Here is a 12414-nt window from a genome sequence, read left to right on the forward strand (position 1 = left end):
CCGCAGCACTTCAAAGACAAGAGCGGTCGCGTGGCCCACATCCCCCCCCCCCTCTCCAACAGCCCTCCTCCCCCCCCCAGCCCCGCCTTTCTCCGCCGCTCGCTCGCTTTTTTTTTAACTCTTATTTTTTTATTATTCTTTTTTATTATTATTATTATTATTCTTTTTTTTAATTATTATTATTCTTTTTTTTATTATTCTTTTTTTTTTTTAACTCTCCTTTTTTTTTTTTTCTCTCGCCGAGGAGCTGAAGGCCGCCCTCGCTTTCCCCTGCAGCGAGGAGCTTCGCTTTTTTTTTTTTTTTAATTTATTTATTTATTTTCCTCCCGTGCGTGTTTTCTTTTTATTATTATTTTTATTATCATTATTTATTTATTTATTATCATTATTTTACGCCGTTAGCGCTTAACAGCGGCCCCGGGACGTGCCTTGCTGCCATGTGAGTACCGGGGGAAGCAGCACCTGCCGTGCCGTCGGGGCCAAGCACCCCCCCACCTCCATCCTTCCCCTGGGTTATTCGATTTCCTGGGATTTATTTTTTTCCTCCCTCCCCTTACCCCCTTTACCCCTTTTACCCCTTCCCCAGCCTCTTGGCACCTTCCCCCTTCTCTTCTTCCCCCCCCCATTGTGACCGGAGCCCGGCTTCTCTCCCGCAGGATGCCCTCGGAGGCTGCGAGCAGCGGCGCGGAGCCCCCCGGAGCCCCCAGGGAACGGCGACGGCGACGGGGCCGGGGCCGGGCTCGCACCGAGGCTTTGCTGCACACCCTGAAGAGGAGCCGCCGGGTGAAAGCCAACGACCGGGAGCGGAACCGCATGCACCACCTCAACGCCGCCCTGGACGAGCTCCGCAGCGTCCTGCCCACCTTCCCCGACGACACCAAGCTGACGAAAATCGAGACCCTGCGCTTCGCCTACAACTACATCTGGGCCCTCTCCGAGACCCTCCGGCTGGCCGAGCAGTGCCTCCCTCCTCCCCATTCCTGCCGCGGCCCCCCCGCTCCCCCCAGCCCCGGCAGCGACGCCGGCTCGTGGCTTTCCAGCTCTTCCCCGGCCCCCCCCTCGCTCTGCGCCTCCGCTTCGGGCCCCAGCAGCCCGGCCACCTCCGAGGACTGCGCCTTCGCCTCCCCCGACGGCTTGCGGGGCTTCCGCGGGCTGCCCCCCCCCGCCGCGCCCCCCGGGGCTCCCTGCCGCTAGCGCTCCCCTCGGGGGTAAAGGAGGGGGCACCCTCCCGCTGCACTTTCCAGCCCCCTCCTCCAAAAAAAAAAAAAAAGACACCCCCCCCACCCCCCCCATCCCCAAACCCCTCTCCCGGGTGCCCCTTCTGCCCCCCACCCCACCCCCCCTCCTCCCTTCTCCTCCTTGGAAAAGCCGGGGAGAAAAGCGACAGATTTGCTGCCGCAGACGAGGTGAAAAGTCAATTTTACAATTTGTAGCTCTCCGGCGAAGAAAAACGAGCATGAAAATTTGGTTTGAACGCCCTGACAATGCCATGAAAAGGCTTAGGGGGCCGATGCTGCCCGGGGCGCAGCACGGGGCTCAGCGCGCATCCAGCCCCCAAACCCCCCCCCAAAGCGCCCGGGGCGGCTCAGCCCCTCCCGGGGGGGCCCCAGCACCGGGCCCGATGGGACCCCCGCACCCAGCGGCTCATGCATTATAGATGCTGACCCCCGGCGCGGAGCGGGAGCAGACACGGGGTATTCAGCGAGCAGGCCAGCGAGCGGTTTAATTTATTCAAGATGTTCATTCATATGAAAATTGTATTTTTGTACATAAAGAGCTTTATTCTATTATTATGCCTCTTATCAAAGTGGGTTTTGTTTTTTGTTTGTTTGTTTGTTTTGTTTTGTTTTGTTTTTCTAAGAAATTGTGCTTTACCCTGTAAATAAAAATTTTTTTAACGTTTTTACTGAATGGCGGCGGTGCCTGTGGAGTTTGGTTTCTTAAAGTCGGGATTTTCACCCCTCGTGAGGAGCCTGGGTCGGAAGGGAAAGGTTCGCCCCAAGGTGACACCAGCATTTCTCACGCCACCCCGCTCACAGACACGTGCAAATCCTCCCAGCCAGCCCGGGGTACCTGCAAACATCAGCTGCACCCTGCATCTCACGGGGAAGGGATTAGAGACCCACTTGGGACACACGGGCAGAGAGTGGTGCCTCCAGCACTGCTGGCTTTTAGGGCCAGCCTTCCCACGGCTCTTACAGGGAGCTGTTGGGGGATTTGGGGTGAGGAGTGGATGCTGCATCCCTGTTTGGGGTAAGGTTGGCTGGTGTGAGCTGCTCCTTCCCCCCTAAACCCAGAGGTGCTGGTTGCTGCCACACAGGGAGCTCAGAGAAGGGAGGCACAGCACCGGTCCTGGTACAGAGATGGCTCAGCAATAGTTTCCTCTTCCCCCTGTTTTACAGTGGGATTTAAGGCAGTTCAACCATATCTCTCCATTTGTCTCCAGAACTCTGACCAACGTGAGCTATAAGAGCAGTAAATGGGGTGTTTGTGGGGAAAGGAGGTGGGTGCTTGGGTATAGGGCACTGTCCGGGCTGGAGTGTGCTCAAAAGTCAGGTCCTATACATCCTGGATGGGACAGCCCATGGTTAGTGGAATTAATTGATTTCACTTTCATGTGCCTCAGTTTCCCATCTGTACAGCTGGGATACCACCATCCCTACACGTCGTTGGTTAGCTTAAAGATTTCACTTAGCAGAACGCTCAGAGCACTCAGATGCTCAAAACCCAAGAAAAAAATCAGCCTTTGCGACAGGATCATACACTGAGCTTGGGAAAAGGCAGAAGGTAAACACTGAAAGCACTGGGCAAAACCCTAAGAAGCCGTTCAGCACACATCAAGGCAAAATCAGTGCCTTAAAGTCACCTCTCCTGTGTAACAAAGAAGGTGGAGATACTGTCTAAAATATAACACAGGATCATGCAATTGCCACAAAAATAAGTAAGTTAATTAATAAATAAAATAAAGAAAGAAAGGAGCTGACATAAATTTACACAGACACTCAGTGTCAGCGTCTCCTCCTTTTTAAGTGCCTGCTCCTGCAATTTTTGTTTCTTTAACATAGTTTTCACATGCTTGTCCCTGCACACACATACATCCAGCTCTGTTTTGGTGAGGGTAAATGCTAAAAAGGAAATGTCATTGTTTTGAAATTTTAATAGCACTTTAATACTTCTATTAATTAAAGACACCAGCAACAAGTATAGTCCAGCTCCTTAATGATGTCCCGTTCAATAAAAGAGATTTGTGAAATCTAATTCTGGCAGTAACAGGTCTTGATCTGTGACGCAGTGAAGCTTTGCTTGCACCTGCCCTTGAAAGCCAGGAGGTTTTGTATGGCGTAGCCTCCAGGGGCTGAAATTTAGTACAGTCCGTGGAGACGGAAGGTCATCTAAAGTCACTGGGTCCCAAGACACTGGACTTCAATCTCAAAGAAAAAAAAAAAAACTCCACAAAACTTCAAAATATCCTCTATTCCTTTGTGTTTCCTTAGCTGCCAGCAGAGATCCATGGACATTATGCAGTATATAAAGACCGTACATCTACGAGGACTCAGTTTATGGTGTTAATATTCCTAATGGGCACTGAAAGCTGCATCCTGCGGGAGGGCACAGTCGGATTCATACATTAACATGAGTCAGAGAACAGTTTTTGCCCCGAGCCATGATAGCTTCAGACATAGTTGAACAAATCTGCTGCCGGGACAGATGGAATGCCCATATTCAGGGGCTGCAGCACCCAACGGCACCCCGGTTCACAACAATTTGTTTATTTGTGTGAAAAGAGCGACTCAGCAAGCCGACAGGGAGCTGGAACAGGCTTCCCCGGCTGCAAACAGGTGGCTGGCAGTTGCACTACATTTACCTCCACACACAAATAGAAAGGGAAGAAATAGGTAAATTAAACGCTAGAACTGATGAAATCCTTGGTAAATTCTGTGATGATACCACAAAATTACTGGGTAAAATATTTCCCTGAACTGCCACCCGTCTCAGTGTCAGTGCAACTGGTGGAAAGACCCTTGCTGGTTTCAGAAATCGCAGGCTCAGGCACTCAGAGGCAGTGAAATAGCTTGAATTTGAATCTTGGCAGCACACTGCATATATGAATATGCATTTTTTCAGATGTCTGCTGATAGGGGTTGGTAATCCCTTAACCTTGCTGGATCAAAGCAATCACCTCTGGGGCATGCCAGGGTTAGGGACCCTCACCCAGGAGGCCCTGGAAGTCCTTGGGTCTCATACATTTCCCCTTGGATTAGGTAAGAAAGTGTGAGATGGCCCCAGAGATAGGGTATCTGTGATAGCTGGGAAGCCTGCTGCTAGCTCAGGCTCAAAACACAACGGAGAATATCCCACTTTCTCTCTGCTGAGATTTACAGTGGGCAGACAGCCCAATACCAATTGGAAGGTGCTCGTGTACTCTGCCACGGGGGCCACAGCAGCCTCTGTCCCTACCTTTTCTGCCCAATATGAGGCTCTAGAGAATCTCTGAATGACCTATGCTTAAAGTATACACAGAGGGAGCAAACAGCTGTGAGTCCTAAACTCTGCACAGGTTTTAGATAACAAGTGTTTTCTGTGATTTCGCTGCCATGTGGTGCACTGCTGGGGCTGGTCTCAAACAATGCTTGGGGTTAGTTATTAACATGAACATCTTCAGAAGGATTTTCATTACTGGGTGTCAGTCTGTTGTAGATTCTGATTTTACTCTGTGCATGATCTGAAAAATACAGTCTGCACCACTACCTGTGAGCACATGAAACTTCATACTATAATTATAGATCTCTGGGGCTCAAACACTCCATTAAGGGTGATTTGTATAGGAGGTACAGATTATCAGAACAGAGGCAGGTGAGAACTAATTTTCAGGAGCTTTTTCATTGGTGGCATATGCCATAGAAAGAAATCATCTGGAGGAGCAAAGTTGCTAAGGATGGGGCAGATTTATGGTTAGGTACGTGAGCACTGCAGAATGGAGATGCCAAAATACTGCATAAAATAATCCCAACCTCTGATACCTTAATGAACATTTACAATCTAAAATGACATTACGGAATCATTTGTTAATCTTGATTAGCAAATTCACTGACTTGTTAAAAGCAGTTTATGGTCAGTATGCCAGTAACACTGCCCGTGATCAACTGGTCCTTTTTCTCTCTCCCTCCTCAACCAAAAGGCAGAATGACCAACGTTAAAAAGTACTGAAGATATCACAGATGTCATGGAGCCATGGTGAAGTAGCAGATCCTTTTAAAAATACAGCCCCTTCTTAACTCTGCTTTACAGCTTTGCATTCCAAGCCCTCCCAGAAGACAGATATCCAGGAAAGGTGAGAAAGTGCCAAAAAGAGGAAGTGTCACTGATGGAGAGTATGGAGAATCTGGATGGTGAACAGCAGGTTAGGTCCAGACTTTGAAGGTAACTTTAGGGTTTCCCTGCCTTGTTCTGAAAGGCCTGTGGGGCACAACCCCATACTAACCACCAGGGCAGTGAGGAGTGTAAGGCCAAGCTGAGAGGTGAAATCGTTGTGCACTCTGCAATAGGGTTTTCCTCCCCACTGCCTCTCTGCTGGGGTTACTGCCTTATCAGATGAAATCAAGGCTCTGTGTACTGAGTAATGCTTCTTTATTATTATTATCATTATTGTTGTTATTATTATTATTATTATTATTATGTTGTTGTTGTTGTTGTTGTTGTTGTTGTTGTTATTATCATCATTATAATTCAGTTTGATAATCTTCCAGTTTAAGATCCACTAGACATGAGTGAATACCCTCGTCCCAATGGCCAATGCCTTTCTCCATCAGCATGGAAATGCTGATGGCACAGCACTCATTATTATTCAGGTCTCCCTCTTTCACCTCTAGTTGTGTCTGCAGCAGCATCTGCCAGCACCTCCCTTCTCACTATTCAGAAATCTTACGAAACTCTGATGGCTCAAAGAGGGAGAAAAAACTATCACCTTAGAGAGGCTGTGACAGAGATGCTGTCCTTCTCTATACGCAGCTTTATGGATATAAGAAATGGTTCTCACTCGGCTCCTACCCCATTCATTTGACTTATTGGCTGCTAGTAAGATTTTGGCAAAGTTTGGTAGGAAGGGGTGCGTGGCATGACATGCAGGATGGGATGAGGATCTCCCCACTCTAGCTCTTCCCACCAGTCCTGGCCCTTCTCCAATTCTCCCTTCTCCTTTCCCCAAGTGTAAAAGTCAGTTCCTACCTGCAGTCAGCCCCCCCTGGGGCTGAGCCTGCTGGTTCTAGACATAACTTTTGTATATGTAAAACAGCATAGTTGTACAAAGAGTAAAACCTTGCTGAAGCAGGACTTTTAGAGGAGAGAATAGCTTTATTCTTTGAGTAATAGTGAATAAGGACCAGCCAACATGGTCCTGAATGCACAGTCCTAGTGGAAGTGTCACTGTTGAGTTCAGAGAGAGCTGGGTTTTCTAATTTCTAACTGGGAAAAAAAATGCTTGGACTGCTTTATTAGTCCCTGCTCTGAGCTCACTCATTTAGCTACGCTGTTCAGTGTCCTACTCCCTCACTTTCCATCCAGGAGCTGCATTGTACTTTGGGAAAGGCCAGCCTGTGTCACTACACAGTCCCCTTTCCACTCCTGTTTCATGCCCGTGAGATGTGCTTACTGAGGAGCTCAGGCATCTGAGGCTACTGATGCCTCTATTTCCCAAACAGGGATTTGGCAGCTCCTGAGGACTTCACTATCTCTTTCTTGGATTATTACATTCTGCACATTCCGAGGTAATCTTTTTTTCTTTTTTAACTTGAAGATTTCACAACATTGCCTTCTAGGAAGGCATTTAAAGCTGTCTAATGGCAGTCCAAGGCGATTATGGACCATAATGGTTTGTTGCACAAATACTGGATTAAGTTCCATCTGTAGGACTTAATTGGACTTATTCCTACAAACAAACAGCGTGTTCTGCCTCTCTGCATGGCAGATGTCAGCAATCTTTATAAAACCATGCCCACGAGTACCTGCAGCAGGGCTGCCTGCAGCAGCATTCGGCCTCTGCAGCCCAGCACAAGCCTTGTCTCCATCATGGGTCTCCAACCTGCACGTTGCCATTGGCCTAAGAAACCCAAAGAAACACAGCATCTGCAAATAGAAAAGGTGCAAACACAAAATCCCATACCAAAGGTGGTGTGTTGGAAGTGGCAGGAGAGGGGAGAGGTAACCCTAGAGAACCAGACACCCTGGGTCCCATAGTTCGTCCCTGAACAACTGATTAAAATTTAGCACTTCAGTTTAGATAAATAAGGTAAAACAGAAAATATTAGTGCTAAAAACCAAAGGGAGGCAGGTGAAATGCCAAGCATGGTCATATTCGTGTTGAATTCCCCATGTTGACCTTCAGGATAACATATCAAAAAAAAAGCATCTCACAGGCTGGAGATCAGAGACTGGAAATCACTAATGGCAAGCAAAAGCTCAACTGCCTCCACTGAACAGCCCTTCTCAGCTCAATTTGTCCTTTAAAATAATTAGTTTTGAAAAAGCAGGTCTCTCCTTCGACAAGGCCAATCTCCTTGTAAAAGAATGGCACCTGGCCTTAGGATGTTAGGGTGTAAATCTTGACATGGGCCAGAAAAAGCAAATATTCTTCCCCTTTGTTTTTCCAGTTTGGTCTTTTGGACTTGTGACAAATAGGCCACAATTATTATTATTTATAGATTATTTTTCCCAAGACTCAGAAAAGCTGGAGACCTTAGCAGTGAAAACCAGCAACTGTATGCAGCTGGGTCAATCCCTCCCTCCACAGCCTGCATAACTCAATTTACATTTCTATATTTCTTTACTCGGCTATCCCTAGGTAGAAATGCTCAAGTTGTTTCTCTCATTCATCGGCATGAGTATCCAAGGAGTGTAACTCCTGAGATAAAAGAATAAAGCATTTATTTCCTTCCTATTCGAGTGCCATCCACCCTGCACCACGTCGTCTTTGAGCTGAAAGGAAAACCTTCCCTGTCACAACAGCAGTAATGGATATTGCTCTCTCAATTACCCCTCGCTTCACCAGGAGAGCAACTGATGCGCATCGTGTTTATCCAGCTCACTGAAGTGCTTTCATTATCTGAGAAAAGAGGTTAATTAGGATTTAATCAATCTTTTCACAGGGTACAGTTTCCTCCTCTCCTATTTGCAATCCAAAAAGATGTCAGCTCCCAAAGCCGTAATGCCCTCTTGGTAAATCAAGTGGCAGCTAATGAGGTCCGCCCGGTGCTGGGGACTGGGGACAGAGGAGTGGGGCTACCTGGCTGCGGCCACCACCTGCACCCGCTCTTGGCCCACCAGCGGGGTCCTGGGTGCGATGGGGACATTCCCTGGGTCACTTGGGGCACAGGGACAGGGGTGCGTGCCTCTGGCTGCCTGCAGGGCTCCGAGGAGCCACGAGATGCATCCTGCAGTAAGCACAGAAACTCTACCCTCCTGAAGGAAACAGATGGGACTTGTGTTTTTTTGTTGTTTTTGCTTTTTTCCTTTTTTTTTTTTTTTTTTTTTTTTTTTTTAGGGGTGTTAAAAATAAGCTGGGAAACGTCTCTGCACCTGTACAGGGCTGAACTTCGGAGGTGAATAAGAGATGCTAATGATGCTTGGTGTCAAAATTAAGGATAATCAGAGCATTTGTCCTCTTAAAAGAAACATATGTAGAAGGATGGAGTTTCCTTCATTAGGCAGGAGGCGAGGTTTTGTTCTTCCCTCAACACTGCCAGGAGCAAAACCGAACTCTCCCTGTCACCGGGAGCCCTGCCGGCATCTGGCCACGGCTCTGCACAGCCACCCTGGTGCTGAGCTGTGGCTGAGACAAGCAACCACCAAAGCAGAGGGGACTGAATTTTGGCCACCTCCACAGAGGACCCTGGGTGAGATTCCGGCCCAGGACAGCTCTTCCAGCTGTGCAGCCCTCCTAGTACAAAGTGTTTGTACCAACATTGCCTTTCTGACATATTTAAGCAGAGAAAGTGCCCCGTGCAGGCACATGCTTAATGCTTCTTGGCTACTGGGCCATTCCGCCCGTAGCCACGGCTGCTGACAATGTGGGGCTGAGCCACATGCCCTGTGGTAGCCACACTCTGGGTTTCTTTCCCTGACTTTGGGAAATTCATTGTCTTTAGCACAGTCTGTAGGTTCAAAGTCTGCTTTCGCTCGGCGGGGCGCCTTTTCTGGGTTCATAAAGCTACGTTCAGAAATCTTTGGGCAGACCCAAAGCTGACAAAAGTGTCATTAAATAATGCTGCCCGTGAATGAAGCTACCAAAGAAGACATAGTCCAGTTTGCATCTCAGTTACCAGAAGAAAGTGCAATGACAGAGTGAGTAATTGGCTAATTGTCTATCCGAGCCCTATTTTAACAGTGCAGTCGTGCGATCGCACCATCTGGGGGGAGCCGGGGAGCGAGCCCCACGCACACACAAAGCCGGCCCGGGCCAGGCCTCTGCCTCCCTCCTGGCAGCCCCCCGAGCCCCCCGGGCACCGCCTGAGACCCTGAACTTCTGCTGAGAGCGCCCGACCCCAAAGCTGGGGTCTGCCAGAGGGTTTCTGCGGGGTTTCGGCGTGCTCTGAAGCCCACCTGAGCTGTGCCCTGAAATAAGCCAAGTGGCACCGAGGGGCGATATCTGCCTGATTGCCCAGCTGCTAATGAGCACAATTAAGTGGGCACTGTTGGATCAGAGGTAGGGGCAAAGAGCTGCCATCCCCAGGCAAGGCTCGGGCCCAGCTCCCCGCGCACGGGGCGTGCAGAAATGATGGCATTTCCCCCTCCTCGTTGGGAAAAAGCTGAATTACTGCCTTTCAGGCCCCATCTATTTTCCTCCAAAGTTACCATGAAGAAAAAAAAAAAAAAAAAAGTATAAATCACACTTTTAAGTGGGCCTGGCACTCGGCTCACAAGAAGAAGAAGAAGAAAAAAAAAAAAAAAAGAGGTAATGCCATAATGTAAAATAGTTAAAAGCTTATTAGAGCCGTTCAGGGCAGTATGATTTCCACTTTGTTTCAGAACACCCCAAGCCCATCCTTTCATGCTATTGTGAAGGCAGCAATTCAAATCTCCCTTTGTCAGTATGAATGGCCCCTCTTAAAGCTCTTTTATGCCAACATATTCCCTACAGGCATATGCCCTTTAGCTCTATTACTGATTTACCCAAGTATTCAGCCCATACCTTCTGCTTTTCTTTTGCACTTACTGAAGTTCCCCATGACACGAGCTGCAGCCTCCGCTCTGCTGCCGGCCCCGCACCCCGGCCCCAAACGGGGATGCTGCTGGCCCCGCCGCAATCCTGCTCGCCAGGAAAAGCCGCAAAAATATATATATATATATAATTAAAAATAAATAAATAAATAAATAAATAAAACTAGCAGAGGGGACTTTTCGAATGATTGATTTCGCTTCCCCCCACCCCGCACCTCTCCCCCTTCTTTCCAGGCCCACATTTGTCAGCGCAAACAAACGGGCGAGGGTGTCCCCCCCCCTCCCCAGCCTTGCAGAGGCTTTGAGGGGGGAAAAAATGCGTGCGTAAAAACGCAAGTGGGCCTATTACCTCCACTTACCCTAATTAGACTTGCTTTGAAGGGCTATTCAGCGGGTTTGAAAGGCTGTCCTCTCCCTGCATCTCATTGTGCAATGTTTGCAGAGACATTTGCATCTGTTTGTGCTTCGGAAAATAGCAATGGATGCTTTCAAGAAAAAAGCAAAGCCACCTCCGAGCCCCTCGCAGCCGCCCGGGGCCGCGGCGGCGCAGGGGAGCGCGGGGCGGCCGGGAGGGGGACACGGCTCCCGCCGGGCTCTGGGGGTTCCCGCAGCCCCCCATTTAAACAATTGCCCCTTAACAATGCAATTTGGAGGCATAAAAAGCTGCTAACTAGATTAAATCCAGATGACACAGGACGCAGAAACAAAACCCAGCAAAAAAAAAAAAAATCAAGGAAAAAGAAAAAAAATCGTGGCTAAAGTAAAACGGGAGGCACCCTAACAGGATAGAAAGTGTGAAATCCATGCGGAGCGAGAGAGAATAGCGGGCAGCACAGCCCGGGCTTTCATACGCATATGGCCTTGACCATTTGACTCTGGGCCCATTGAGGTGATCAGCTGGAGACGGGAAGGGGCATCTCTGGCAGCGCACACGTCCCGCTCGCTCCTTGAAGAAAGCCCAGGGAAATAAAGCTGCGGAAAGGTGATTGATAGTAAACATTTTGTAATTTGGGGGGATTAAACTCGCGGATGATCTTGATCAGGTTCTCAAGGCATTGCCAGAATGCAATTACATTAGAATAGCCGCTGCAGGATCGCTGCTGGCAGAGCCACAATATCCGCCAAAGAAAGGGGGTGTGAATGGGACAAAAGGGTTAATTTGAATACGTGCTGAAAAGACTGGAGGTGGACAAGGAGCTCTGCAAGGACTTCATCAGGAGCCATGGGCAGAAGGAGACGGTTTTGCAAATACAGAGGGCGAGCGGAGAGGATGTTTGTAAAGCACACTTGGAAAGGGGGGAGAAAAAAGAGAAAAAAAGCCCCACAAAGCTCAAACTGCTTCTTTCTTCCATTGCCCTTGGCTACGCTCAGAGGAGCACTTTAGATGGATTAATCACAGGGAAAAACAATAGGATAAAAGTCTTCTTCTGCTGGAGAGCGCTCCTCCATCCGTCTGTCCTCCACTGCTACTCTTTCCCACCCAGACACAAGCTCCCAGCATGGGCCCGGGCTCAGCCACATGCCCACAGCTCTGCCCGGCCTCTGACCTGCTTCTTTCCATGCATTTTGGGGCTGGGAGTCCCCCAGTTTTTTTGTGTGGCACTCCCAGCTGAGGTGATGCTATCAGGAGGTTGAAGGTTGGAGCAGATCGCTCCCCCAAAACACTCGGCAGAAATTAAGCATGCAAATCCATTCTGCTGCTCCGGAGACAATGCACCCCGCCACGCCGGAGAGAAATTCTCCTGCTCGCTCAGGCACCCATGACATGTGCTTTTCCGCTCATCTTTTTAACCTTTAAACACACACTGGCATCTGGAAAATGCTCCCATGTGCGGAACAGGCCTGGCAGCTCTGGGTGGGCTGAGGGGGGCAGAGAAATGCCCCATCCTGCCTCCAGCAGCACAGGGCACGTCCCACCCCTCTGAGGGGACAGGGAAGATGCTCGCTGCCACCTCCTCCCCACCCTGCCTGCTCCAGGGTGCCGTGGCTGCACCCTCCTCGCTGCAGCACCCAGTTAAAGAGGAGAAAAAGTTGTGTGCCCTCGTGGTGTGCTGAGAAAGATCAGAGCCTGAGCTGGAGCAGCAGGGCCTGGAGGCAAGATGGGGGGAAGCACACAGGTGGGGAAGCCCTGGTGTCAAGAGGGAAGGTGGGAACGTGATGCTGTTACTGCTGGATTGTGATTTATGGCAGATCTCACACTGC

At 49.3% G+C, this 12414-nt stretch overlaps 1 protein-coding gene across 1 annotated transcript; it reads left to right on the plus strand.

Moving 5' to 3' along the window:
* Positions 1-657: 657 nt before the first annotated feature.
* NEUROG1 (neurogenin 1) lies at positions 658-1194 on the plus strand (the record flags this gene model as incomplete). The annotated part of the gene is made up of 1 exon (XM_082771910.1): positions 658-1194. The coding sequence occupies one exon, from the start codon at positions 658-660 to the stop codon at positions 1192-1194; it is 537 nt and encodes a 178-aa protein (XP_082628036.1).
* Positions 1195-12414: the final 11220 nt, after the last annotated feature.

This window comes from Aythya marila (genome assembly GCF_965140915.1).
Source record: "Aythya marila genome assembly, chromosome: 14".
In the NCBI taxonomy this organism is placed as follows: Eukaryota; Metazoa; Chordata; class Aves; order Anseriformes; family Anatidae; genus Aythya; species Aythya marila.